At 37.0% G+C, this 26,349-nt stretch overlaps 1 protein-coding gene across 1 annotated transcript; it reads right to left on the bottom strand.

Moving 5' to 3' along the window:
* Positions 1-22,927: 22,927 nt before the first annotated feature.
* Positions 22,928-25,788, bottom strand: AFB5 (auxin F-box protein 5). The gene is made up of 3 exons (XM_079066583.1): positions 24,896-25,788; positions 24,204-24,705; positions 22,928-24,131 (listed from the first exon to the last, which is right to left on the bottom strand). Exons 1-3 carry the CDS (start codon positions 25,429-25,431, stop codon positions 23,355-23,357), a joined length of 1,815 nt encoding a protein of 604 aa, XP_078922709.1. The 5' UTR covers positions 25,432-25,788; the 3' UTR covers positions 22,928-23,354.
* Between the last annotated feature and the right edge of the window lie 561 nt (positions 25,789-26,349).

Genomic DNA, 26,349 nt, shown 5'->3' with positions numbered 1-26,349 from the left:
CATGTTGAAAAATTCAAACATTTGAAACCAAGAGCTTCGATTCCCATGAAGTTTGAGGTGATTGCATTTACTACACCTAAGGTTCAAGAGGAAGAAGAGATTGATGAAGTCAAATAGGACTTGTATGAAGAAGTGGAAATAATTGAAGAGGACATGGGTGGAGCGCAAATATGCAGACAATGCCAATAAAAAGAAGAAGGAGAATTTGAAGAAGGCTTACAAGAGAAGGGTTCAAGCTTACAAGCGAAAATGGAATGAGCAAAATGCAAAAAGGGAGATCCTACTTCCAACCGCGACAACGTAGAGGGGGAAGGAGTTCGGATCACGACTCCTAAAAAAGAAGCGCTTCTCGGGTGGCAACCCGATTTTTAGAGTTTTCATTTTATTTTCCTTTTGATTTCTTTTTTGTTTTTAGTTTTATTTTGGTTTTAGTTTTTATTTTTAGTCTAACCAATTGATCAGGTGTTTTCTCTAGTCTTCTGATTTTATTTTGTAGTTTTAGAAAGGAAATACGTTAAGCAGTGAGGAGCTTAATGGATGACGAATCCGTGCAATTTTGAAGATCACAATCGAAGACCATGTTCTTGGATAAGTGTGGGGTTCCCACATGATGATGAAAAAAAAGAGCATTTGAAGAATATTTACTGAAAGAATAGATCGGGAATGGTCCTAAACATTACTAAGAGTCGATGCATTACTTCGATCTTACATGAAGATCTGAGAAGGCACCACGACATAGACATCATCAACACGTCATGGTAATTTATTTTATCACGAATGCATCTGACAGCACCACGACGTGGCATCGGTTAACCACAGTGTGGCGATCTTATTTTGCTCGTACATTTATGACTTCCAGCCTTACACCACATCGTGGCGGTGCTTTCCCACGACGTGGCAACGTTTCAACACACTTTTTTTTAATATTGGTTCTTGGATTTATTCCGATACATCACATTTGCATTCATAAGAAAAAGGTCCAGAAGTACTGTTTCCATCCTAAATACGAGAAGTCCAAGCTTTCCACACACTTTCAGAATTCGATCTCGCCATTACTACCCAAGGGGAGTATGTTCCAATTCTTCCTTTTTAATTTATGTTCTTTCATTGTTTTAGTATGCAATGGGGACATTGCATCAAATAAGTGTGGGGTAGGGGATTGAACATAGGAAAACAAGCATTCAAATTAAAAAAAAATGAAAAATGACTAGGATTTTAAAAAAATTATTAGAAAGATTTGAAACAATAATCTAAAATTGAACCTAGTTTAAAAATTGTTGTGTTGAGATCTAGGTTGCTAGTGTTGTGTGGGACGATCCAGTGCGAGTTTCAATGTTTATTTGACCCAATAGATGTTATAGTGTATTTGTGGCTTCCCTATACTAGTGAAATCATGGAACACAAACACGGCCTTGCTTAGCTTGAGGGCCACAATACGTTTAGCATTGTGTACCATAAATGTATCCAGGAGAGCTTATGTAGTCATTGCACCTTAGATTAATACCTCTAACCAATAAGGGTTAAAGTTAAGTTCCATTGCTTAAGCATATGTTTTATAGGACTTTTAGTTTTGAAAAAAAGTGAGAAAAAGAGAGAGAGAGAGAGAGAGAGAGAGAGAGAGAGAGAAAAGTTGAAAAGAGAAAACAAAGTTGAAAAAGTTTAAGTGAATAAGAGTCTACAAAGCTATGAAGATCAAGAAATATGAAGAAAAGTTAAGAAAGCGAAGACTCAAGAATAAGGCAATTTGTCAAGTTAATTTTATTGTAATTTTTCTTTCTAGGTTATTTTTCCATATGTATGTTTGGGGGTTTAACCAAAAATACATTGAGGTTAAAAAAAATTATGGGGATGGATTCGGAGGGATGCATAAAATGAGCGTTGTTCAAAAGAAGTGGACAAATATCTATGAAGATTGTGAGTATTTAGGATTGGGGAGTTTCTTAGGAAAATTTAGACACAAATACATGCATTGCGGTCTTGGAGTAATGGAGAGGCTCAAAATGGATTGCCTTGTGTGATGTTGATATCTAAAGTCTTGATATGATGATAATAAAATCAGTTTTTCTTGGGGGCAAGCAAAAGTCAAGTGTGGAGTATTTTGATGTATGCATAGTTAACTACATATTTAATGCATATTTCTAATACTTTTAGCTACAATTATGCTTAATATGGAATAGAAGATACTTAATATGTTTAAATTATGTTTTGTAGTGGCGAAGACTTACTCGGGACAAAAAGGAAGCATACGAGGAGCTAGAAGCAAGAAATGGGAGCTAAAACAAAAGAAGAAAAGAAAATGACTGAAGACCACGTTGTGGTGAGATAACCGCGACGTGGTGATTGGAATAATTGCGACCCATATGCTGACTTGGCAGAGACGAGATAAATACGAAGACAACGTCGTGGTGGCGGTCAACCGCGACGTGGTGGCCAGATTTCCACAATTATAAAATCCCCGACATGAGGTCGAATTCAGAAGCATGAATTCGGTTTTCAGAGGTTAATTGCGACTAATAACCCTTAGAAAACGAGAAGAAAATTGAAATTGAAGTGAAGCTCAAGATTGAAGAAGATTTATAAGGAATGCAACATTGATCTAGTTGGTTTGCTTATTAGACTGATTGCTAGCTTATTTTACTTAGATTTAATGTGTTTTCTGATACAATAAGAGGCTAAACACCTTTTACTTATGTTTGGTGAAGATGAACTTGATCCATATAAGTTGATTTCAATTATTGGATGATCATATTTGATTTTACTTGTTTGATATATATAAACCCTAGCATGTTTTGGTTCTAGTTTATAGTGATTATTAATAAGATTTTATGTGTTAACTGATCATATTAATCTAATGAATCTATCTCCTAATTGTTTATGATCATTAGATAATTAGCGCTAGGATTAATCACATATTAGTTTAAGTAATTAAAGCTAGTAACTTTAATTGTGTTAGAGAGCATAATTAGTATTAATTTGTGTTTGGCTGATTGAATTGATCATGGGAGAGTAACTACTATCATTCATATTCCAATTGTGCTAATATCAATTTGGTGTTTAACTTGTGCATGATCATTGCCTTGTCATTCATAAATTGGTAAGCCTATATATTTGATCATAATAGCTAGATAATTGGTAATTAATATAATCTATCCGATAGAAATCAACCATAGAAAAAGTGAAATCGGATCTAGGCATAAGTATTCTTTTAATTCTTGAAGTTACTTTGTTTTTGTTGCTTGCTTACTTGTTAGGTGATATTAAGTTATGCTGATCTTCAAAAATCAGTAAAAAAACCCAAATCATAGTTTTTTTGTTAGTTTAATGAGAAGTAGTTAATTTAATTAATTGAATTTCGTTCCCTATGATCGACACCTGACTTACCTGAGCTATACTATAATCTGACTAGGTACACTGTCTATAGGTGCATAGTTAGTGAGATTTTTTTTGTTATAAATTTAAAACTAATAGGTACTTTTGTACACATCACATACTGATCCTAAAATACTGATCTTCAGGGACCTATCCTAAGGATCATCATCATCAACGGGTAGACAATACTGCTTGTGGGATTCCTTAAGCAATATGTGCCAATAAGAAAACCATGGGGGATAGAGTACATCAATGAACATATATTTTACTAAATCCTACAGGTTGAGAGCCTGCATGCATTCCACTAGACCATCTAGAATGGTTTGTGGTAGTCACCTATACTCTGCTAGATGACTGGTTCATCAAAAGCCAAGTCCTCTCATCATCATCTCATCATTTTCATCACCCATTACTAATATATTTTATATAAATATATTAGAAAATACATATATGATTAATCAAGTAAAATCATATAATATATCTAACACATATATCAAGTAATTCACATAATAGGGACATATAGAATTTAATCATCTAGATACTTTATATATATTTGTAAGCTGAAAGTAACTATGCACTCACTTGTTAAAGTGGATGACGAGAAAGTTGGGCAGCGCTTCGCTTTAGCACTTGGCCTTTCCTTTGACGTGACCTAGGTTCAATTATCACTAAGTCTTAGTTAATATTTCTTATGACTAATTATTAGTCTAGATTCCTCAACAATCCCAATGTATATAGAGAGTTCTATCAAATAAGGATCAGCCAGGTAGGAAAGTTGGGAAGCAGGACCATTTCGACATATAGCCTTTCTGAAATCAAACAACCAAGCCAACATGACCATTCTAGGCACCTCTCCCCTAAGTAGATCAACCAGTATAACCCATGGAATTAATAATAAATCTTATTTATAGATTCACAACAACGACTATTAATATAAATGTAAACTACACTAAAATAGGGTTGAGTGTAATTTAACTTACAAAGATGTCCTAGACAAAACTCTGGAAGTTGCACTGGAGGAACTCCATCCTAATAGCTACTAGATGTCAGGCACTCAGGGCTTCTCCAAAATACCCTAAACCTAAGGACAATTCGGAAACATATAGAGAGATTAGAGAGATTTTGATTTGGAGATGTGAGGGGAAGGAATGAACTATTGGAAGCTACTTATAGCCAGTTATAGGCACCTGCGCACTGCACACAGACATGGTGCGTATCGCACCCTGTCTTGGTTGGCAAGGGTGCCTCTCAGAAACAAATACGTGGGGTCTGGTGGGTGGAGCCACGTGTGGTAGGCACGATTTAAAACTTCAAAAAATCATATCTCGGCCATATGAACTCCGTTTTCGATGTTCTTTATATCCAAACATATGTATTTTCAAGTACTACAACTTTCATTTAGACCATGTCGGCTAATTCTTAGTCGATCTTAAATTTAACAGTATATGAAGATTACATTGTTAACGACCGTGTAAAATTCATAACTTTTACATACGGACTCCGTTTTCGACTGTCTTTATATCGTTGGGCTCCTATTAACGATATCTTCAACTTTTGTTTAGATTGTTTTGGTTAACAATCAACCGATCTAAAATTTGATTTTGTGTCCGCATTGTTGCGCTGAAACTTCAAAAAATCATAACTTCCTCATACAAAGTCAGATTTGGATGTTATTTATATGCACGCTCTCGATTTTACGATTACTACGACTTTCGTTTAGATTACTTAGGCTTATAAGCAACCTATCTAAAATTCACTTTTTACGACGCACATTGTCATATGGGTCGAACATGAAACTTCAGACGGTCATAATTTCATCGTTATAAATCGGATTGGAGCATTCCTTATATCTCCGAAATCCTCATCATGACTACTACATCTTTCATCAAGGATATTCGACCTATTTATTATTCTATTTTAGACGCATATTTTATTCATATTTTATTATATCACTATAAGCACGTATACTACATATAATTACACATAAATCATATAATACTCAAATATTTTTCTTTATTTATTTCTTAAAGGTTTCAATTTTTTACCATTACAATCACATCCTCTTATTAATGCCTAGCGAGAAAATGCGGGCGTTACAAATTATCCCTTTGGTTTCAGTTTGTTTTTCAATCTTCTGATTTATGAGGATCAAATCAGACTACTAATCAAACACATAAATCAAGTCCCGGCTAGGCCTAGCACATGTATATCATCATCAAATCACCAAGGGGCCCACGATATCGCATTTCCTGTTATGGTGAAAGGAAACAAATAAACTTTGAGTATACAACTTTTGTCTAAAAGCTAGATAGCGTTAGGGAAAAACTAAGACACGACTAACTTATATCCAAAGAACTCAAATGTCTCTCTGTTTTAAGAATAAAAGATATTATCTTCTTAGAATTGCTTGTGATTGAATCCATGAAGCAATCTCTTTGAGTGTGGGTTTCTCCAATACTTAAATATCTATTAAGCACTCATGAACATTAGTCGCAATCTCCATGTTATTTCTAATCTCTATAGAAATTCTACTAAAACTTCACGACAACCTTAATTCAAGTCTCACTCCCAAGAGTATGACAGATTGTGGAGTGTGAGTAAATTCATAATCGGGAAGTAGGGATCTAAACATGCAAAAAATGAAACACAATATAAATTAATTGTAAATGGTAACACACTTGAATATAAATAAATCTCCATTATTTAATCACCGTAACAATTACAAAATTTATTCTTTGTTATGAATGTTTCAAACAATCAACTAACTATTAAACTTTACATCATCTCTCAAACATATGCTCCTAGCATGTTTACTATGATTTTCTTTGTTCCAAGTAATAAAGAGTCACTGCAGATGTTCTATGATAATGAATCCAGATTCTCCTATGATGATACTCGCTTCACAACTAGATCTCCATCCTCAACTATGTTTTGAATATAGTGGAACTTCCTCAAAATGTGTCGGAACCTTCCATGATCCCTAGGTTCTTTCGTCTGAGCGACTGCACCTTCATAATCATAGAACATCTGAACGACTCTTTATTACTTGGAACAACTCCAAGGTCTCCTAGGAAGTTCTTAATGTAAATAGCTTCCTTGGAGGCTTCACTTGCAACAATGTACTTAGACTCGTAGTTAGAGTATTTCACCGTCTTTTATTTGGAACTTTTCTAAGTCATTGCACTACCATTCAAAACAAATACCCATCCAGACTGTGACTTTGAATCATCTATATCTTTCTGTAAACCGTCATCACTATACCTATTCACTACAAGCTCAGATTCGCCACCATACACAAGCAACATGTCCTTTGTATTTCTCAAATACTTAAGAATGTTCTTGACAACCATCCAATGACTTGGTCCTATATTTTCCTGAAATCGACTCACCATGCTCAAAGCACGTGCTACATCAGGATGAGTACTAGTCATAATGTACATGATCGATCCTATAGCCGAATCATATGGTGCTCGACTCATCCTATCCATTTCATCATCAAAACTGGGACATTGAGTCTTACTCAATTTGACGTTGTGATTCATAGGGATAGTTCCTTTCTTTGAATTTTTCATATTGAATTTTTTTTTCAATACCTTATCCATATAAGTACCCTGACTAAGTCTAATTAAACGCTTTGATTTGTCCTGATAAATCCTTATACCAAGTATGTATGTCGCTTCTCCCAAGTATTTCATTGTGAAACACTTCCCGAGCCAAGCGTTTACACCCTTACATCTCACGAACATTGTTTCCAATGAGTAATATGTCATCTACATACAATACTAGGAAGACCATGACACTCTCACTAGCTCTGACATATACATATGACTCATCTGGACTTCTAGTAAAGCCAAACACTTTGAATTTCTCATGGAAGCACATATTATAGCTACGCGATGCTTGCTTAAGTCCATAGATGGACCTCTCAAGCTTACACGCCCTATTTGGATACTTGGCATGTTCAAACCCTTCAGGTTGCGTTATCTACACATCCTTAGAAAGTTTCCCATTAAGGAAGGATGTTTTAACATTTATTTTCCATATTTTATAATCATGAAAAGTAGTTATCACAAGTAATATCATAATAGACTTTATCTTGGTTATTGGTGAGAACGTTTCCTCATAATCAATTCCTTGAGTCTGAGTGTAACCTTTTTCCACCAATCTAGCCTTGAATGCGTGTACATTTCCCGTCCATGTTGGTCTTCTTCTTGAATATCCATTTACATTCTATTGTCTTAATACTAGGTGTAGGATCAACCAAATTCATATATATATATATATATATATATATATATATATATATATATATATATATATATATATATATATATATATTGTCGTTTCCAAAATAAAAAAGGGTGCCTTTTTAAAACGTGTTGGTAGCGAGACTGTTCAGACAATATGGTTGTATGGAATACTTGAGTGCCAAAAAAAAAGAGTTTCCTAAGCTTGGGATAAAAATCAAATATTTGTTTTTTATTGAGAATATGCATATACTTACCGAAAAGAAACATTTGTGGAGATGGAGACAATATATCTTACTCATTAATTAGATATTTTTTGTTCATCTAAGGACTTTGTAAATATGTCAACAAGTTGTTCATCAGTAGATTCAAATATTAAGTTAATCTTTTTTTTTTACATTATCTCATATGAAATTGTTCGATCTCTATGTGTTTCTCTTTGATGGTTGGATTGAGTTGTGAGTATTTGACTTGCATTTTTATCATCATAGAAGATAAAAGTTTTGGTCTGCCTTATCTCATAGTCCATAAGTTGGTTTTGAAGCCATAGCATCTAGGCATATTTCCTATTTGCCACGTACTCCGCGTTTGAACATGTAATATATGTTTGATTTTTGCTTTAACAACTTATCAACATGTTCGTATGGTAGCCTTCATATATGCTTTTTCTGTCTGATGTACATCCTATACAAAAACTAAGGGATAATGACTTAAAAGGGTAATATTTTTTTCGATTTGTACACATTTGTTCACTAAGTTTTTTTCATCCATATTTGCCCCTTTAACTTGTTTAAATGTAAATATTCAGTCCTTATGATCGACTACTCCAGGTAAACAGGAAAAAATGACTTATAAGGTAATATATTTCTCAATTAATACATATTTAGTCCTTTTTTTCATATTTAGTCCTTAATATTTTTTTTGTTTCAAAATAAGTTCTTGGTGTTTGTGTACACATTTAGTACTTATGACCAACTTCTTTAGGTTTTTCTCACGACATCCTAGATGGGACAATCTTTAATGAGGTGTTCGAGGTTGTTGATGTTTATGGTCACCACGACCTCAGCTTCTTGGTTGCTTAGGTCTTGTGTTTCGCTTAGGTCTTGTGTTATGAACGTCGTAACTTCTTCATACAATCTCAGATTTAATGACCTTTATATCCACATGTTCGTATTTGAGTCTACTACAACTTTCGTTTAGATTACTCCCATTAAAAAATAATATATGTTTACTTACGATCTTTATATACATGCGTTCTTTATGAATGTATGTATGAACGTTTTCTTATAAAATTGTGACATCCCCATTTTCACGGCCAGAAAATACCGATTTGTTTATGCTTTATTTTTAAATCAGAGTAACCTTTTAAAGAAAAGCGTTACGGAATTTTGTTCCCAAAAAACATGATAAATATGTTATCAAAGCATTTCTGAAGAAATGTATTTTATTCATTTTAAAACTTTGGGATGTCATCGTCAATACAGAAAGATAAGCATAAACAGACCTTACATTCATTTACACTAGTGATCCACATCTCCTTAATCCCTCGATGTAATGTAGCTTCATATCGACACCTGTGATTCAAATAAACTGAGTGGGTCAGGTTGGAAAACCTGGTGAATACATAGGGTTTTCAACCCACAATAATATAGTTATTATGTTTCATCATCAAACAATTAACCTATTTACCCATCCTCATTATCTTCTTTATTTTTAAGTATCTTTTCTATGAATCGTCTATTCCTCATTATTTATTCATAAGGATTGTCCTAAGGAATAGACACGAAGTCCATCGTTGCCAGGGTTTATATGACAGGCACTAAGTCCATAGTTGCCAGGGTTCATCCAATAGGCGCTAAGTCCATAGCTACCAGGGTTTATCTCATTTGTTGACAATATTATTTTCGAGTTTCCACCCACAATACATGTCAAAGGGGTTTTTAGAGTACACCGGGTGAACATATCGTTCACAACACCTACAGGTTGCGAGCATGCTAGTGTTCCACCGGACTGTCTAGAATAGTCTGTGGTTGTCATCCATACTCTGCTAGATGACGGGGCCAACGCTTAGGTAAAAGTTTCTCTCATTTTTCACCTCTCACCCTCATCTCATGATCTATATCACCTTTCATCTCATCATCCAATTCATCTTTCATCACACACCAACTATTTCATCTACCCATGTTTTACCCAACATCTTTGTAGATATAAAATAAATATACAGTTCAGATCTGAAGAAAAAGGTTTAGATCTGGAAAAAAAATACATATACAGTTTAGATCTGAAGAAAAAGGTTTAAATCTTTCATCCAACATAGATATCAAGATAAACAGATAATATGCACACATAGCACGTAATTTATATAAAATACTTCATATCTATGTGTAAGATGAAAGTAACTATAAACTCTATTGATAAGGTGGTGATTCCAACTTGGACAGCGCTTCGCTTCGACGAAACCGAGAGGTTTGCTTGAAAACCGGACTCTACGGGGGCAGGGTTTCTGAACCGAAAAACTCTTTTTCTCGGAGTCTTCGGGCACTCCAGGGCTTTCTTTTAGTGCTAGGGAGGTTTCCTAGGCTTGGGGGTGTTTGGGAGGTTTAGAGAGAGTAGAAAGAGAAATAGATGGCTAAAGGTGTGAAAAACTCGGCTGGAATCGCATCTTATTTATAGGCCGGAGATCCTCGGTGCGTAGGGCGCTCTTCGGAGCTACGCGGTCTGTTCCGGCTACGCAGAGCGCTCCCTCGTACGCAGCGCGTTCATGCGAACAGCTGTCCGAAGCTGGCCAGGGTGACGTGGACTGTAACATCCATAAAAATCAAGCCAAATTTAAACTTTTTAAAACATTTAGAAACCAACAATTATTACAAATTTGTTTTCAAAATAGTTCCATATCAGAGTATCCCAGAAACATGGTCATAAAATGTGAGGAGCTATACAATCATGCCTTTGCCTTCCCGCAATCATCTGAGATACCTGAAACCAAAACTGAAACTGTAAGCCCGAATCTTAGTGAGTTCCCCCAATATACTGATACATAACAAACAATACACATAATAACAGCATGTAATGGGTCCACAGGTCTACATATTGGATTACCCCTGGGCCCATAGTGTGAGTCTGGTTTGCCTTCCGGGCCCACAACTCACATCTGGCTTGCCTCCAAGCCCACAACATAAGTATGGTTTGCTTTCGAGCCCACGGCTAATGACTGGCTTGCCCTCTTCATAACCAAAACTAAAACATAAATGATATGCCCTCAGTATGAGTCTGGCATACCACTTGGTCCTCAGCTCGTATCTGGTATGCTAATGAGTCCTCAGTATGAGTCTGGTACGCCTTCCCGGCCCTCAGCTCATATCTGGCATACTCCAGGGTTTGATGGTCACTGCACGAGATAGTGCAACCTCAACCCTACTCACACAACATCTCTACATATACAACTAATTGCACATACGGATAATCAAGCAATAACACAGGTAGTCTTACAGATCTACCTAACTTGCATAGCAAACTAGCATGTATAATCATCTCATACTCAACACGTAATCAACAACTGGGATATCAAATCCAATGGGCCGGCCTTGGTGCCTTAGACCCCTTAGTATAGTGAGGATAACTCACCTCTCAACTGACGAATCGAAGTGATAACTCAAAGTCTCGAGGCCACGAACTCCACCACCTATATTTACCATAAGACCATTTCCATAAATTTCCAAATTACAAAAATACCCCCAGAGGTCAAACTGGTCAACCCTTGGTCAAAGTCCAAGTCAACAGTCCATGTTGACCCAACTCGTCGAGTGCAGCTAGCAACTCGTCGAGTTCCTTAAGGGTTCAGAAGGTCATAAAACCCTCACTGACTCGCCGAGTTTACCACCAACTCGTCGAGTCTATGCGTAATCTGAAGTCGAGGAAACCCTAACTGGCTCGTCGAGTCACCGTACTGACTCGCTGAGTCCATGCAGAAACCTTCAATGTCAATCTTCATCAGACTCGCCGAGTTGGCCAAGCAACTCGTCGAGTCTCTTCAGTCCTATAACACCCGGAATCCAGATGCTCAAGAAAAGAAAGAAAAACTTCAAGTCAAGAGGTCTACTCGTCGATTCCAGGGAGGAACTCGACGAGTAGGAGAGGATTTTTAAGTCGCGGATTAAGTGACCGACTCGACGAGTTGGTCAGGGTTTGGGAAACCCTAAATTCGGGCCTTGTACCCTATTTAAAGAACATGAGGCCTCTCACTTAGCCCCCTTACTACCCTCTCAAGTCCAGAAATGGAACCCTAGCCACACAACTACATTTCTTGAGCTTTATGAAGATTAAGGTTCATTTTGAGTGCACATCTTGGAGGATTGTGTCACACCCCAAAACCGAAATGGCGGAAACGTTCTGGGGTGGAGGACGTCATGTATAGCATCACAACCAATGTATAATAGCAATCATAGCAACGCAACCATTACAATGAATACTTAAATAAAAATGTTTACATCAATTTGGAAATCGTCTGAAACTTGTTTGAATTACATCAAATAGTACGTATGTATATCAGCTTAAACTCTTATTGCTTCCAGTTTCCCAAAAATCCAGCAAGTACCTGTCTACTGATTTCCTGAGAATACAAGCAGTTTGAAAATATCAGCATAAAGCTAGTGACTTCATAAGCGGTAGCTTGTAGTGAAATCTTGTTGATGAGTTAGCAGAAATGTTTGTATAGTTTCAAGAAAATCCGATATTTTCCTTAGTGAAAATGTAGTGTTATCAGTTCTGTAATAAACCATGAATATCTGTATGTTTCCAAGAAAATCCGATATTTTCTTTAGTGAAAAGATAGCGTTATCGATTTCGTATAAAACCATGAATGTTCGTTACTGAAAACTATAGTGATATGAGAAAATACTACCTCATGTGACTAGCTAAAGCTAATCATGAAGTATAAGTATTTTGTATGTGAAACCATTGCATAATCGGTTCTGTTTGAAAACCCTGGCTTTAGCCAGTATACGTAGTGTGTATCAGTTCTATTTAGTAAAAATAAAACTGTTGAAGAGTGCCAGGTTGTAAACTAAAGGTGATTTATACATAATGTGAGTCGTATAACCATGCTTAATATGACCAGAGACCTTTCCAACGTTCTTCAGGCGTTGAGTTAAATGACATTTGTCACCCTAGGCATGTCTGCCCAACTGTAGCTAGCAGTTCGGGTGTGGGATTGTCAATCCCGAATAGATCTATTCACAAATCTCACGCTCTCCCTCCAGGAGACCCTGATTATACTATGATAGGATTTATCCCTGTACACCTAAGGGTACAGTAGTGAAGTAGCGCCTCACAGTATCGTACAATCTAGTTTACATGTAGTGTCATAGCGTTTTATCGTAGTGAAAATCCGTATGTATACCGTATGTAGTGAATGTTACAGTTATGAATACCATGATAATGCAGTGATGTAAACTGTAAACCATTTCTGTATTAGTGCATACGTTTAGTAGTGAAAGTTTCCGTACTTGATATGTTTTTAGAAAATCCCAAACTATACCAATTATAGTTTGCATGTATAGTGTAGCGAATATAGTGTTATGGAAAACTATGCAATTTTAGTGAAAACGTCCCTTATGCTCAGCACAGTACAAAAGGGTTAATGTATGAGAATTGCATGAGTTTTATACTTGTTAAAAGCTCTTTGTATTAACAAAAGCATTTATGGTGTAGCTTGTATTCCCCCCTGAAAACGTTTGAAAACCAGAAAATGTAGGGGTATGAACTCACTGTTTGACGTAGGACCCGAGTGTGAGGTCGGTGTGGATGCTGAGTGTCAACTGATGTTTCGTATGCAAGTGGATCCTATTATCATATGGCAACACATATATGTATTAGATGAGGGCATAACATCATCTGTTATGGGAGGAAACCACTTAGGGATTAGGAATCACGTGAAACTAAGTGTTAGGATCACACGTGATTGAAGATAGGGAGTTTGCGGCCGTAATCGAGAGTGTACGGTCAGGGGTTTGCGGTCCATTGGGGTTTACGGCCCATGGCTTACGGTCCAAGTTTGCGGCCCAAGTTTGCGGCCCAAGTGTTTACGGTCCATGGGTTTACGGCCCAGGGTTTACGGCCGTAAACACTTGGTGAAAGGTAGGATTTCTGGTGCTTCAAAGTCCTTTTCTAGCCTCTTGGGAGTGTTCCGAGTCTTTTGTATGGCAAAAGGGGTGTTAAAGGTCGATCCTTGATCCTTTACTAGAGTTTACGGCCAAGGCGGGATGTACAACCGTAAACTCTTCATGTTCATGTCTTTTGGGTCGATTTTTAGGTGGAAATCCAAAGTTTCAAGCAGATATCAAGCATAGATAGTAGTTACTTACTATAAGAGGGCTTGAAATGCGATTTTTAGCCACCAAGAACTAGTGTGTTCTTGGTGTTCTTCGTGTGAGAGAAAATCTAGAAAAAGATGAACTTTATGAGATGAAACATGGATTCATCACCAGAAAAGGGATTTAAACACCATAGAAATGAAGAATCGCTTACATTCTTGGGGATTCTTGAGCTAAAATCGATGGTTGAAGAGAGAGAGTAGAGAGAAAAAGTCCTTTGAGTGCTTAGAGTTCGAATTGAAGGCCACTCATCCCTTATATAGGGGGTGAGTTTGCGGCCAATAGTGAGCTGGCACCGACCGTAAACGAGTTTACGTTCTCGAGTTTACGGTCACGAGTTTACGGCCGTAAACTCCCGGCCGTGAACTCGTTCTGGCCGTGAACTTGAGGCTGACGAGTGAAGTTTTGAGTTTTCGCGTGATTTCCGGTTAATTCCCCTTTGTATAAAAATACACATTATTGATTTAAAAGAGTAAGGTCTTTCCCAAACCAAGAATGTTGACAGAATTTAATAAAACCCCAAATTTTATTAATGGAAATCGGGTATAGATAACGGAAAAAGTTTCGGATTGTCACAGATGGGAAGCAAGGATCAAGGAAGGAAGTGTAGATCCAGCTCTTACGTCAGTTTGGCGACTAATAAAAGGTAACAAATCGTTACCTTGAGCATTCATTTGATAGATCCCTTCATCTTGAGCTTCATGGCCATTCCTAGCACATTTGTGGACTAGTGCTTGCATGGAACACGATCGGAAGTTGAAAATTCAAATATGGACTCTCCAAGGTCCCTAATGTATTGAAGTCTCAAGCTTTTGAGGCTTGGAGCCCTCCTCCATAGGAAAACCCTTCCTTGTAGTCTAGTTTTGGCTTTTGGGAATTGTTTACACGTAAAGGTTGCAACTTTACATGGAGAGCATGCTCTGGGAGGTTGGATCTACCTTTGGGAGCAATTGTTTGGCTTAGAATCGTCTGAATGAGAAGTTGCCTGAACGAACTCGACGAGTTGAAGAGGGTTTTCTCGGGTTTGGTTACTGCATGAACTCGGCGAGCCGATACGGTGACTCGACGAGTGGATAGGGTTTCATCGAAAATGGCTTTTGCATGTGCTCGACGAGTTGATGGAACAACTCGGCGAGTTGACCAAGGTTTTGCATGGTTCTGAGTTCTAAGGAACTTGACGAGTCTGAGGATGACTCGACGAGTTGACTCGGTTAATCCCGAGTCTGAGTAACCAAGGAACTAGGCGAGTCAGGGGTTGACTCGACGAGTTGGTTCAGGATTTCAGAGTTCTGAGTTTTTAGAACTCGGCGAGTTGAGTCAACTCGGAGCATTGACTTTGACCATTGACCGTTGACTTTGACTTGGACCAAGGTTGACCTAGTTTGACTATTGAGGGTATTTTGGCCTAAGTGTTATTTTGGTATTGGTAGCTTGGGGAGACGAAGGAGCAGCAGTTCGGGGAATTGCCAGCTAGCAGCCAGAAGAGTATCAGCAGGTCTTCAGCAGTGCGAGGTGAGTCTCCTCATTGTGTGCATGGGTCTACAGCCACAATGTCGGCTCATTATGTTTGAGTGTAGTAGGAAGACCCGGGGGTTAGCCCTAGGCATTTTTATGATATATTTTTCGGATTACGATCCGATGTCGGGCGAGGCCCAAGGTATGTTAGTATGCTAAGAGGTCTTTTTGATTCTTGCATGTGTCGGTAATATGTTTCCGGACAAGGGTCCGATGTCGGGGTAAGCCCGAGGAATGTTATATGTTGCATAGTAGTTATACTTGTTGTCTTTGTGATACATGTATGTGCCTGGTAGGGAGGTGAGTGTGGGCGAGGTCCCGTATCTCACCACTAGCTGAGTACGGACGGGGTTCCGTATCTCATTATTAGCAGAACAGGGGCAAAGCCTGGGACAGGAGAGAGGTAAGTGTGGGTGGGCTCGTATCTCACCATTAGCAGGAGCATGGACAGGGTTCCATGACTCTTTAGTAGCAGGACAGGGGTGGGGCCCAAGATAGGCGAGGCCTTAGAACAGGAATGCAATAGTATATGTTTACTTTATGTGCTAGTATGTTTATGTGATTTGTATGTGTATAGTGGGCGGGGTCCAGAGACAGGCGAGGCCTAAGAGAAATAGATCTATATACTGAGCGGGGCTCGATGCCAGGAGGGGCCTGATGCCGGAGCGAGTCTGATGTCGGGCAAGTCCCGATTCAGCGGGCGGGGGCCCAGTATGGGGTTATGGGTATGGTATGTGGTAGGTTGGGGAACTCACTAAGCTTCATGGTTACGGTTTTCAGTTTTGGTTTTAGGTACTTCCGGTAGCGGAGGGAAGAGCTCGGTATGACTGCATCGCACACACCATGATGTTTAGCTTGGGATGTTTTACTCTGATTTTTGATATGGAACTCTGATGGCAATGTTTTGATGAAATGTTTTGATAACTTATAGTTTTATTAATTAATTAATTAAAATGAAATTTTTGGTCTTGATTTTTGGGATGTTACAAGTCCTTTCTCCATTCAGATGCTTATAAGCCACCCCAAAGCTCCATATTGCAGATCTGAGTTCCTAGAGCATACTTCCTACGTAAAGTTGCAAACTTTACGTACATGCAAGGTGCTAATGGCCAAAATCAAGCTACAGAAGAGGTCCTAAGTGAGGATAGGGCATTTTCTTGCTAAAGGCTGAAACTTTATGACCATAAGAACCAAGATGAGCCTAGATCTGACGTTGCAACTTCAGATCATGTTCAATACACGAAATGAAACACCAACAAGCTAAAATGGCCCTAATCTTTAACATAAAGAGATCTAGAATGAGGAAAGTCAAGGTAACGACTTGTTACCTTCAGGTGATGCAAAAATGAAGTAGATTTTGGATCCCTCAACCGCTCCTTGCTCAAAGCTTCTTGATCTCCAAGCTCCTCTCACCAAGATTCACCTTCCAAGCTTAAAACACACAAAGATGGGGATAAAACGTGAATTTAGCGTTTCTGGACTCAAAGGGGCTGTAAGGGAGGCTAAGGGGGGTTAATGACCCTTTAAATAGGGTGCAAAACCTCGAAAATTAGGGTTTCATCCTCCAGCTCCAACTCGTTGAGTCTGTCCTCCGACTCGCCGAGTTGGCCACTTAACACCCGCGACCAGAACCGTGCCTACTCGACGAGTCAGGGCATCCAACTTGTCGAGTCGACCTTAACAATTGGAAATATAAGACTGAAAGTTTATACCTGAGAGTCGGGGCGTTACATGGACCATCCGAGGCCTCTTATCCGAACGCTGCACGTGCATTTCCTCTACGCAGGGCGTTCTCCTCGTAGACTCGCATTTGACCATCCCAACTTCAAAAATTCATAACTCTCGCATATGAGCTCCGTTTACGATGTTCTTTATATTCACGCGTAGGTAGATATGTACTCTACAACTTTCGTTTAGATTCCGTCGGCTAATTTTGACTTTATTTTTAAATTTATATTTTTAACAGGCCGGGACAGGAAAAAGTCCGTTAAAAATTCATAACTTCGTCATCCGACGTCCGTTTTCATTTGTCTTTTTATCGTTGAGCTCGTATTAACGAGATATTCGATTCTCGTTTAGGTTGTGTCGGCTAAAAATCGCTCGATCTAAAATTCGAACTCCGGGCTGCATACTGCTATTCCGAAACTTAGAAAAATCATAACTTTCTTATACGAAGTCATATTTGGACATCTTTTTATGCGCGCTCTCGGTTTAACGTATACTACGACTTTCGTTTAGATCTCTAAGGCTAAAAAGCACTTTATCGTAAACTCAATTTTTACGTCACACAACGTCGTGCCGTTTTTGTCGCAAAACTTCGACATGTCATAACTTCTTCGTTATAACTCGGATTTCAGCGTTCTTTATATATCTGGAATCCTTGTCACGACCACTACAACTTTCTTCATAGATATCGGGTTTATCTAACATTTTATTTTTTACGCTTAGTTTCATTCTTAATTTATTATATCATTATAAACAAGTATAAAGAACATAAATTCACATAATTCACATAATACTCAGTTAATTCTTTTTTTATTACTTCAAAATGAGTTACATATCATCGAATCAATGCTTAGCCTCGAAACACGGGGGTTACAAAAATCGTAAGTAAAAAATATACTACTTTTTAACGGAAGTAATCTAAACAAAAATTATAGTAGACTCAAATACAAACGTATGGATATAGATCGTTAAAATCTGAGATCTTATGAAAAAGTTACGATGTTCAGAACACAAGACCTAAGCATCAAGCAATCGAGGCCGCGGTGACCATAAACATGAACAACCCCGAACACCTCATTAATGATTGTCCCATGTAGAATTTCGTGAGAAAAACCTAAGAAAAACGTTCATAAGTATTGAATCTGTAAAAAATAACAATGACTTATTTTGCAACAAATATATATATATATATATATATATATATATATATATATATATATATATATATATATATATATATATTAAAGACTAAACGTGCAAAAAAATATTAATGATTACATGTGTACAAAGTGATAAATATATTACCGTATTAAATCATTTTTTCTAACTTACCTGGAGTAGTAGGTCATAAGGACTCAATTAGTAAGTCATAGGGACTTAATGTGTACGGTTAACCTAGTTGAAGGGGCAAATGTTGATGAAAAAAAACTCAATGACCAAATGTGTACAAATCAAAAAGTATATTACCATTTAAGTCATTATCCTTAAAAAAAATATAATAAAGAACCTTTGGTTTACCAATTTCGTTAAAATAGAAGAATTTTGCTACATATGTGACTATTATATCATAACTATGAAACAGTGATCATTTAATGATAAGATACTTTATATTTAGTTATTGTTGTGATTATCCCACTATATTTTGATATAAAGTACCAAGATAAATTAATAAAAATACCTTTCGATCTAAAACCAAATCCCTAATCAAAAGACACTTTTGCCCTCTCCTCTACCCTTCACCAAACTGTGTGTTTTTAGGGATTGGGTAGGGGTAATGTGTCAACCAATGTCCAAGTGTCGGAAGGAGAGACCATGGTCCACTCTCATATTAAAAATGGTAAAAAAAAGCATAGAGAAAAGGAAAAGGCAGAGTTCTAATTCTCACCATTCATTTAAAGTAATTTCGCATACTCATTTCCCACTTTGATGGTACTAAGCCCATTGCCATAACAACAAACAAGATAGGATATGATGTAATAAAGTCATGACCAAAAGATCTCTCTCCTAATTATTGCTACTTGTGTTTTGATTCGGTGTGGTGATGCTTTTATAACTTGTATTAGTAGTACTAAGGACTGTACATTAATGTTTAGGTAATTCTGTTATGGAGTCTCCTTTGAAAGGAATGTGTAGACTGTTATTAAAATGGAAATTTGTGAAGTCATAGTGGCGTGGCTCTAATAATATGCTGACACGCGGAATTTTAACAATAAATTTGATGTTAATAAGTAGTATAACAATAAATTTTGTATAATACTTACAATGTTAGAGTTTAGACTATTCATTGATGTAAAAACGCTTTTGTGTAGTTTTACATCATTTTTATATGCTTTTGTGCTGAAGTAGTTTTACACCATTTTTTATACAAAATATGATCTTTAGCATAAAAAATGTCGTTGAATTGGAAATATGCCTAAATGCATTATAAAAACTTTTTGTTTTAATGAATGTCTCTAGGTACCATTGGATATGTCAATAGTGTTACAATAATTTGTATGTATGAAGATAAAAATTATAAGTATTATGTATTTTAATATTTTTTTAATAGAAACTACAAAATAAGCGAGTCTAGTAGTTCAAATAATAGGTCACAAAGAATCCTCATGTAATTTGTAGTACAGTTTGAATGTTCTAGGTGGATTTAAAAGTATTTTTTATATATTTTTATAAGTAACTAATAAGTATGTTAGGTTGTTATTTCTTTCTCGTTGCACTTTGCAGGTGTTCAGACTCAAGAAATAGACGAAAAATCAAGTTTAGGAATAAGAAGTCCTTGCAACATCGTTCTATCGTAAACTCATTCGGCCAATAAGTTGGACAACTTTGGATTGAAGTCAGTGGGACAATAAAGATATCATGTTACATTAGTTAAATATAAATTGGACAACTCTGGAGTGAAGATAATGGTATCGCCACATTAGTTAAATATAAGTTGGACAACTCTGGATTGAAGTCACCGGCCATTAATGAGATCATGTTCAGGAAGAGAGAACAAAGTACACACCAACATCAGACAATGTCTTTGTAAGGTTGCAAATTAGTATTTTACAGTAACTATGAAAGTGTTATGTTCCTCTACTATTGCTCCATACGATGGTGATACCATAAAGGATTTAGAAGCTAAACATCCATACAAGTTATCCATATTTATGTTTAGCGTCATATTTTTTTAGTCTCCCCTTGTAGTGGAGATTGATAGTGTCATTGATTACATTGAATCGTTTCCTAAAAGAATTTCATATAGGAAAGACGACTTGAAAGCACATTATATTTTGGACGGCTATATGGAGAAGGATCTACTGTAGCCATAGCCATGCAAAATTTATTAGCAGGTAAGTCATGAAAGATAGATGGTAGTTATATTACTCTCAATGACATATTCGTTGTGAAAACTATTTGTAACTGTGTCTTCAAAAATGTTATGTTGCTTGCAAATTTTCAGTCTTCGAGTCCTCCAATAGAGTGACCCATGAATGGGCCAATGCAATCTCTACCATTGTCCATGTTTCAGCGAGTTGGTTGCCTTTTTTGTTTGGGATGGTTCGGCTATGGGTTGGGTTTTAAGAACGTACTCGACTTCCGATTCGGACAGGGGTTGGATTTTCGAAACATATTTAGGAAGAGTTGAGAAGTTAGTGAAGAGGGGTGGGTTTCACATAGGATAAAATGGTTGCAAACCTTGAAATTGAAATCGGTTAGGTAGATAAATAAATGTGTCTAATTGTATTGGTAAAATGGTGTCGAAGGATGGGAATAAAAAATGTTCATAGTAATTGTGCTTGAGCTATTAACATGTGACAAATTTCGATCAGATTTTAGAATGGTGTTATTATAGAGAAGTGTTTGAATTAATTTGAGTGAAAAATGATTGAATGACATTAGAATGTTAGAAGGTTGATTGAATTTGAAAGTTCAAAATTTTAGTATTTATAGGACATTAAAAAAAAAACCGTTGAGTGGCAGTAAGAGGGGAGAGAAGAGAGAGTGAGAATCAATGTACTGAAATTTCACCATGCTAACAGTAAGTACGGAAAGAAAATACCAACCAGGGTAGTCAGTAGTGTTTCCACATTCACGGTATAGCCATATTATCCCAGCGCACAATACAGTTGGTGTATGCCCGTTGGCCTTATAATTTAATAAAATCGGCAAAATTTTATAGAATATGGATGTATTAGGTATTAATCCGTAGTATAAATATATACATATATTATGTTTATAGTTAAAAATAAAAATAACTGGCTTTATTTTAAATAAATAAGGACTATTATAGGTCTTGAAAAGGCATAGCCCTTTAGAAGTTTGGCAGCTCCATAAAGCAAATTCAAAGTGGTGGTGACATCTGAAAAGACTGTTTTGACCCCACAATCTTTATTTAAATAAAATATACCTATCAGTGTGCACAAAGTACAAGTGGAGAATGCAAAAGAATAGAAATATGGGTTAGGTGTGTGAAGGGACCACCAATGTTTGTACTTTTATTTTTTCTTTTATCAATGTTTGTACTTGTACAATTCTTTCCACACATCATCCAATGGTCTACCTTCACCATCAATATCACTTCTTATTTTATTTTCTCATTGTATCATCGTACACGGTATTTTAGTCTTACTAATTTTTTATTTAGTTTATGATTTAAATTAATATCAAAACTTTGTTTTGATATTAATTTGGTTTGATTAACGTTTATGATTTTATTTGACCGAAATATTATCTACCGTGTAACTTATATACATATACAATCTTTAACATCATACAAACAAAAAACGAATGTAATCGGGATATATTAAATTTTAGGATTCTGATTATGAGATTACAATCATAAGCTCTATCTCTAATTTTATCATACATTTTATAATTGTTATATCATCGACTATTTATTCGTACTTAGGAATTCGTCATTTATGTTCGAAAACTTATGTACAATCTAAAAAAATTGTTTGTTCATGTTGAAAAAAATCTTGTTCATTTAACTCGAAAAAAGGTATTAGATATCAAAATGAAGCCTAATAGAGCATCACAATTTTTTTCCTCGAATTAGATAGGGCATTACGACAAGCAAGATAAGTTCATTTGTGATCTTGTGCTTTTAAGTGTACATTGTAACAATAATATTATTTCTTTTCTTTTTCGTTTAAGATGTTTTATTTTTATTTGTTGTCGTTTGTATCTATAAAAACTATGGTTAAGAAATTAAGTTGATATCACCAACATCTTAATGCATATCAAGTTATACAAACACAATCTTACAAACAAATTTGAAGATTTTAATTGTGGTAGGATTGTATTCCAATCCCAATCTAATTTTGTGGGAGCTTATATATAACAATTTATGTTTTATATTAAATAATAATTTAATAATATATTGGTACTTAGAATAATGGAAAATAGATGCCAATAAAGCTACAACAACTTGTACTTTATGCAATTAAGACTAGTACTTTGCTCGATATTTGGTAATTTTCCCTTCTAAGAAAAAGATCCACCTTTCTTTCTTTCCTACGAAGTACTCCAACAGAAAGATACGACACTCAAGAACCAAGTCAAACAAAATATGCCTTAAAACAACTTGTACTTCATGCATCAAAACTTATATATTTCTCAAGATTTGGCCATTTCTTTTATTAGGACAAAAAAGCAACCAACCCAATCCAGTTTTTCCAACCGATCTCAAGTTGAAGTGATTTTTTTACCAAAAGATATCTGAAAACATAGTATTCCAATAAAGAAGATATGAATGTATCATTAAGAGGACATCATATACCTTCTGCAGGTATGAATCTAAAAAAACCTAACATCTGAATACAACATGAAGAACAGGATTCAGATTTTAGAGGTCTCTGCTACCAAATTAAAGAATACTATCATCAATTCATTATCATCTACCCTTCTGCTTCAAGAAAATTCACAAACTTTCAATATCTAACCACTTTTTAGGATCAAACAAACAAATCAAGATGGCTTTTTTTTCTTTTCTCCCATACCCACCTCAAAGATCCAAATCTTTATGGCAAGAAAAAACAAGATCAAACTCATGTTTTAAGCCAAAAGACAGCCGGGTTGTGAACGGATCAATTAGGTGACCCACGAATCTTGAAACGGGTATAATTGAAAATGTATATAAAATTCAAAGGATGTTGACAAACTGTGGTGCATCGGGTCGTGGGCCATCAAGAGAGCGATACATATAAAGTGTATCGACGAAATCGCCCCTCACCCTGTCTTCTTCCTCATCTGTTTCCTCATCCCTACGAAAAACTTCCACCACTAATTTGGGCAAGATTCTAGCAATCTCCATGCACCCTTGGCGGGTGACCCTACATGATGACAGCCAAACAAACCTCATATTGTAAAAATGGTGCAAACCCGATTGTAAACCCGAGTCACCAAACGGGCTATCTCTGATCTCCAGTTTTTGCAAATTTGTGCATCCTTCAAGAACATATTTCAACCCAGTATCACTGTCCCCATTAAAAGCCACAGACAATGTTCTCACCAGTTTACCATACTGCCCGATGTAGCTAAATGCCCGGTCGGTCAGCAGCCCGGAAACAGCTAGACGGGTCAGCTTCTTACAGTTCTTGACAATGGCTCCAAAACCCTCGTCCATGGGCTCACCCGTGACCCGATCCGGTCTGTATCTCCCTATTATACACAGACGAAACACAACAAGTTCCGGGCAGTTTTTGGACATGGCTACAACCGCTGCATTTGTCATCTGTTGACAGAAGTAGAGGATGGATTCTAGTTTTGAACATCCGATGGAAATAGCAAGGAGACCTACTTCTGAGACTGGACCTTCTACGTTTTCTGAAGCGTCCACGGGGAAAACACGAAGCTCACGAAGATCTTTACATGTGTCTGCCACCGCCTGAAGTCCTTCATCACAGATGGAATCAAGCGCCTGGAAGAAATACATGGAAAAAAAGTTTGAGATTTTTCAGAATTTTGGATCGAGAAAGTTTGGAAAACTTACCCAGAAAACCTGTAGTTTATGACAGTGGCGGATGGCTGGGCGGAGCTCGTGGGGTTCGATGCTAGCATAGCTGAGATTCAAAGAGGTGAGATTAGCATAGAGCGGTAAGAGCGCCGGGAGATGTTCGGGTGCGATTTCACGGAAGCCGGAGAGACAAACTATCGATCTGCAAGCAGCAAAAGCGGAAGTGTAATCGGGCTCTTGTTGTTGACCGATGACACCCAGCGTACTGAAGGAGCCAGTGCCTAAATGGGTTAACTGCGGTGACCGGAGGATTAACCGGTAAAGCTGCCCTATCGAAACGTAACGGTTCAATCTAAGCTTCTTTAACAATGGTGATCTTGCTACTAGTCTCTCTAAGGCCTCGAAATTAAATGGGGTTTCGACGCAGTCGAAGCTCAATGACTCCAAATGGGTCGTACCCTCTGGTGGAAAGAAAGAAATCCAATCCACTTCATCGTCGGAAACGTCGTCTTCAACCAGCTCAAGAACACGAAGATTTCTGAGTTCAAAATGAAGGTATAAGATAATATCATTTAATTAATTAATCTTCATTACATTTCAAGCGAAATCAACTAAATTGTTCATGAAATTAACTCCGAAATCGGTATCAATTTCAGATCGAGGTATGAGTTAGTGATGTAAACAGATCTAAGTAGTGAGAAGAATGAAATTTGAAACCCTAGATTTACCTGCACTCGCTGGCGATAATTGCGAGTCCGCTCGTTCCGAAACCTTCACAGCAAACTAAAACAAGCTCCTTGAAATTCGGAAAGGAGTGAGCAATCATGGCGAGATCATCATCGGTGATGGACATGCGTTTCAGGTAGATCTTCTCCAGCGAACGATAAGCAGTAGCCATGGCAGACACCCAAGGGGTAAAGTGCGCACCCCAATCAGCCGGCAATAAGCTAAAATCAGCAAACCGGGGTTTTCCCTTCAAAGAAACCGACCGGATTCTCTTGAATCGGTTGGTCACCCGCCGTGGAGCCACAGAGTAACAGTTTCCGATGAACAGATCCGATCTGGTGTACGCTTCCGCGCGGTACCATGATTTGCAGACGAGCGAAACGGCGTTACGGTCACGCCGTGATTTCAAGAAAATCAAAACGTTTTCAAGTACGTTTTCAAGAACCTGATCTGGGTACGGCGTGAAAAACTCCCCGGGTTCAGGTCCGGCGCCGGTAACGGAATTTCTCAACTTACCACCACCGTCATCTTCAGACATTTCCGACGACACCCACTTCGATCTAGCTTGATGTGATTAATAAAAGATTGAATCTTATTCTTCAGATCAGAGAGAGAATCAAAGATTATACTAAATTTAGGAGGAAAGACGCTTGAAACTAATAATTTAGGTGGTTTTTTCTTCTCGCTCTCTTTCTACAAAAGTGTGCATAGGGATTCTCCATGCCCTCTTGTTCTATATCACTGGCTCTTTATTCATCTGTGAAATCTAATTGGCTAGACACACACACAGGCCTCTATTATTTGGGGGTTTTGTCTTTTATATTGTACTGCTGCTACCCACTAGTACATTGGTACATAACATAATGGTTACCCTAATTTCTTATAACCAAACGGATGGGATTTTAATTTTATATTCGGTGTCCAGTATCACGCTCTTTAATATAAGATTCAGGTTTCATGCTTATGTTTAGCTTTTTACTAGGTCATATCAATCAATGATTTTTAATTTAGTAAAAGCCTTTGTGCGACTCGAATGTGTATGGAACCCCATGGCATAATATCATATTCAATATCATGCTCATAAAAGAAAACTTTGCGTTGGTCAAACTGGTTTGTTACAACTTATCCCATTCAACAAACTCATGATAAATCCTTCATCAATTTTCTGGAAGAAAAAAAAAATGTTTCTTGAAATTTGATTAACGGGTTTAAGTACATATAATAACAGTACGTTTTAAATTTAACTTTTATTTTTGTTAGTTTACTTTATACCGTATTCTTTTTCAATTTCATCTAATTTTATGACCAAGCCACATGTATATGTATGTTAAGATGTCTAAATGATTCAGAGACGATTTTGTTTGGTAAGATTGTTGAAGCCATGGACAGTGGCGGACCTTAGTGGAGCATTGAGGTCCCGGGCCACTGCTCAATTTCCGGCACGTAGCGTAATTTT

Source organism: Lactuca virosa, chromosome 1 (assembly GCF_052849685.1).
Source record: "Lactuca virosa cultivar CGN04683 chromosome 1, Lactuca_virosa_CGN04683_v6, whole genome shotgun sequence".
Lineage (NCBI taxonomy): Eukaryota > Viridiplantae > Streptophyta > Magnoliopsida > Asterales > Asteraceae > Lactuca > Lactuca virosa.
Note: the sequence above shows the minus strand (reverse complement) of the source record. Positions and strands in the feature narration are given on the sequence as shown.